This window comes from Rhagoletis pomonella, unplaced genomic scaffold, assembly GCF_013731165.1.
Source record: "Rhagoletis pomonella isolate Grant_MI unplaced genomic scaffold, Rhpom_1.0 Rhpom_scaffold_00002, whole genome shotgun sequence".
Classification (NCBI taxonomy): domain Eukaryota; kingdom Metazoa; phylum Arthropoda; class Insecta; order Diptera; family Tephritidae; genus Rhagoletis; species Rhagoletis pomonella.
In genome coordinates, this window is record NW_023458556.1 from 46,792,959 (window position 1) to 46,797,682 (window position 4,724).

Consider the following 4,724-nt stretch of genomic DNA (forward strand, 5'->3'; position numbering starts at 1 on the left):
TTTTCGGTCCGAACCGACAGCAAACAAGAATAACTGAACTCAGCCAAATGCTTCTTCTTGCACATGCATGAGCGTGATCATACATTTAATTATGAGCATGTTTAAAATAAAAACGTTTCTATTGGAAGTGAAGCTTTTCATTTTTGATTTAAGTATTGAAAGTTGTAAACTCATGACATTTTTAAAACAAATATGTGCGTATTAAAATTCAAAACGCAGCATTCTTAAATCAAATATGAAACATTTTAAAATCTAAGATGCATTTTTATTCTAAAAATCAAATTTTAAATTTAAAAATATTTTACTTTGTTTTAAAATTTTTCATTTTTAAAATGAAAATGGCCTCATTTAAAACGTGCATAAGAAAAATAAAAATTTTATTTTTATTTTTAAAATGCCATTTTTCTCTGAGTGTAGGGGGGTGCTAATCGCAATGCGATTGAACACCTACGACTCGACGCTTTGGGATGTCGCGTGTGTTCAAGTGGATCACCCCCATCAAAGACACCCCAAAACGGTGCAACAACTACTCACTTGCAAGTTTTTACTAGTTTTGTGTTCAATAACTTTTTCTGCTAGTTTTCTCTTTTTCTTAATTTCACGTTCTATTTTGCTCAATTTCTTTATTAAAAAAGCATTAATAAATTATTGCATATTTGAGATTGCAATTAAAATGTTTGATTGAATCAGTGATTTGATTGCAATCACAATCATTGCAATGAAATGTGCTTACAATTAAATTGATTATAGTTTTTACAATCAGAAAAATGCAATAAATTTTGATTGTAATCCTATTAGTAGCACCATCATTGATTGCTAAAAAATTGATTGCAAATTTTTACAGCTCTGCTTTTGGAAGGCTCTATCTCACATTTATTGCTAAATGTTACGTTAAGTTAGAATGTGGTGGAAATACCTTCATCCTGGTAGCGCATGGAGACATACTCAGGCCTTAGGAGAACCGTTGTGATACATTTTAATTGGTAAAGTGATACTTATGCATAGAACCAGTTAGTTAGTCTAAAGAAGCGTTGCAGTTCGCAGTATTTCTTCGAGCTTAGCTCCGACAGACAGTTGATAAAGTAGGTACTGCTGGAAACACCACAGCTTAAGTCCATCCAGACTTCCGCTGGCGTGTTCCCATGAGGCAGTGGTTTGCAGTAGTTCTTATTACCACACCGAGCTTTCGAGCTTGATATGTCGTGCTACCCCACACGTTAGTTCAGCATACCATCTTTTATTGGCCAACTCAAAGAAATTTGTCCTAATCCAGCGATTGCACGATGCCACCGATACACTCGCTTCGGGAGTCCTTGCAAGTTCGTCCGGTTCTCAGTTACACAAATGGTCTTAGAATATAGCTAAATTCTATTGCTAGTTTTTACGAGATATGAGTTGACCAGCCACCGGGCCTAAGATACCAGTATAAATTTTCACTGAATAATAAAGCCACAATACATACAATTGAATACAAGGATGGCTGAACTGAGCAAAATTTAGGGTACCAGTAAACGTAGCTTTCATTTTTTGAGTGAAAAATGGACTCCAAAATTTATTGATAAAAAGTATTTTATTTAATTAATTTCATAAAATTGTTCAGTGCCTGCGAAAATTGTCTAAAAAAATTTAACACGGAAGGCCTATCGCTTAAGAACACCAAAAGCAAGAGTTTGAAGAAGGCGATTTTGTAGCTTATTTTGTCACCTTGATACATGTACATATGTATGTATGCTTTTGTTCAAAATATTTTCTTACTTCTTTCTTTTTCGAATTTAATCAAGTGTTGCTGAATTTCTAAAAATTATGTCAAAGAACCCAATCGCCCACATGTCAAGCGTTTGCAAACTTTAATCCAATAAAAATGATAGAATAGGGCAATCATAAAGCACTTGAGTAAATTTAAACTACATACAGATGCACATTTATTTATTTATGTACATATGAAGTACTTATATGTGCTTAAGTGCCACATAAGCATACTTGTACATGTATCAGTGGCTTACAAACACAAACATTTCGTTGTCATAATGAGGAAATGTTAAAAAAAAATCATTAAAAAATATACAAATCGCCCATTTGCTAGAAGAAGAACATAACTAAGAAAAAATAGAACTATGAGAAAAACTACTTTGAAGTCCCTAAGCTTTTGGAACATTTTTTTCGCGTCGGGTTTTAGATTGGTGCGTTGGCACAAAAATTTAAACGAAATGAACTGAATCTCAAAATATATTCATATCGCTTATTTACTTCAATAGTGACATAACTCAAAAACCGAAAACTAGTGAAAAACCGGATTTAAAGTTTTGAATTTACATATACAGCCATAGTAAAAATGAATACATATTTTGTTCTACTGAGACACTAGTAATCGATACAGCTATGAAATTTTACACAACATCGAAGAAGAGGTAACGCTAATTTCTGCATACTTAGCTCAATATTTTCATTTTTTCGGATTATGACATTTTTGAAGTAAATAAGCCGAATTTATGTACATTAGACCGTACCACCTTACAAGCAAACAAACAAAAGTTCGGCGTAAACTTCTGAGTCTTAAGTATTTATGTAAGGCGATTTCTTAAAGAAATAATCATTTTTTTGGCTGTACGTATGGGTCGCCGTTTTGCATTTTTCGGTGACACCAACATTCGGCAACAAAAAATAAAATAAATTAAATAGTAGGTATACTTAAATAATCAAAATATGTACATTCTTAGCCAAAGTTTAATGAGACTTTTAAACAGAAAACATTGTTTACTCGAGACAAAAACTATTGTATATCTATATAGTATATACAAATGTATATAAAATAATAACCGTTTTCGTTGTTCGGACTTAAATCAAACTACTGGATAGAATTCAGTCAAATTTTCAGAGATTATACGTTGCATATATGGTCCTATTATACTACTAGAAAACTCGCTAGGTGGCGCTAGGGTCGAGGTATTTATAAAAGTCGTATATATGAACCCATTTCGTTCAAATTCATAAAGTGTGCTGACTCCATGATGAAAAACACGTATGCGAAAAATAGAACCGCAATGGATGGCTCCATTTGAATGATATTCAAGAGATCACACGACTCATTTAACCGATCATCTGTGCTCTTGAGTTTCCTTATAAGGACTTTTATTCTCTTACATGGTACATCGGACCAATGCTGAAGTTGCAAGATCATAGAAGAATATTACGCACGCTTGGCAGGGATCTCACTGGTGGAAATAAGACCATCGGTAAAACTCATGACATCGAAAGGGATTAATATTCCATATGGTATTACAGCGCGCGGTACTAGTATTGGCCTGTGTAAGAGGAGGATTCTGTTCTTAAGTCGTTTCAATTTAAACTAAAAATGTTTACTTTATAGGCCGCTTTTGCTTTTAAATGCTATTTTTGTATTGGCCAATGCAAAAGATCTTATTAGGCGGGGCGAAGCAAGCGGGTATTGTTTAGTCATACTTGTAGATCCGGCTGTAAATGCCAAAGATATGATGAAAATCTCTCCGTTTGACAAAAAAAAAAATAAAAATTTGCTTCGAGATTGCCTTGCAAAAATAGTTTAGACTCAGGGGTGTACGGCGAAATTTTTTTCTGGCACGGTCTAATGTGTACGTATGTATTTATACATTTTATATTTGTGAGACGTGCACATTTATGTAAACAATCTCCATATCAACGCTAAAGTAATTATGTCAGCAAAAATGTTTTAAAATTCAAAAATGTTGATGACTGCTAAGTAAAATTCGATTATCACTTTTGCTACCATTTTTTTACCGCTATAAAACGTGTGCAAATTGATATTTAACACATAAATATATACATGCATACATATGTATTTATGCAGGAAGGAATGGGGGTGAGTAAAGGCACAGAGAGCTGCTACGGCAAAATAGAATATAGAATATAGAGAATAGCTGTTACGGCAAAATTCATCGAATAGAGGGGCAATACTCGTGGCTGTAGTATATGGTTAAGCTGTAGCTTAGGAACAAGCATTGCATTGATATACAAAAAATTCTGATGAGAAAGTAATTTGCATTGGCAGCTGAACTGTTGGCAAGAAAAATCAATAAAACGACAATCAACTACACACACACACACACACACATACATACATTTGTTTACAAACTTCACACATGAAAAAGGCAAAAAAAGTTAGTTCTTCTACTGAAAATCGCAAAGGGAACCTCATAAATGTAATGGAAAAACACTTGTTTGTATGGTTGCATGTGGGTATGTATGTTTATAAGTACTTATGTATGTATGTCGTACATATATGCCGGCCGGCCGACTCTTATCGCGCACCTATGGGTCCCAAGTCGATTAAACTGTTTCAAGCCATATACACTGCATATAGTACTGTCGCTTGTGTATCGATTAAGCTCAAGTGCCAATGCAAATGTATGCACTTAGTAAATTCTCAAACGTTTTTTTCACATCACTTATTTTGCCAGCACTGAAGTCACTGATGGCTGCCACATGCACGTCAACATTGTTATTACGACGTTGTAAACATACCTATAAATGTATGCACATATGTACATGCGTATACATATATGTAACCAGATGTGTTTGTACCAAAGTGCAATTGTTTCTACATATGTCACATACATCTGCACAACCACTTGACTTGCTTGCGTTCTTACATTTTTACCTACATACTATACATGTAGCATGTATGCATGTATGTACATATGTATGTATGTATGTACTTAAGTGTGCAA

At 33.9% G+C, this 4,724-nt stretch overlaps 1 protein-coding gene across 1 annotated transcript in view; it reads right to left on the bottom strand.

Moving 5' to 3' along the window:
* Positions 1-922, bottom strand: part of LOC118753511 (protein-tyrosine sulfotransferase) — a 62,410-nt gene extending 61,488 nt beyond the window's left edge. The window contains exon 1 of the mRNA XM_036488393.1: positions 917-922. Within this exon, the coding sequence (XP_036344286.1) occupies positions 917-922 (6 nt within the window). The remainder of the gene's footprint in view (positions 1-916) is intronic.
* Positions 923-4,724: the final 3,802 nt, after the last annotated feature.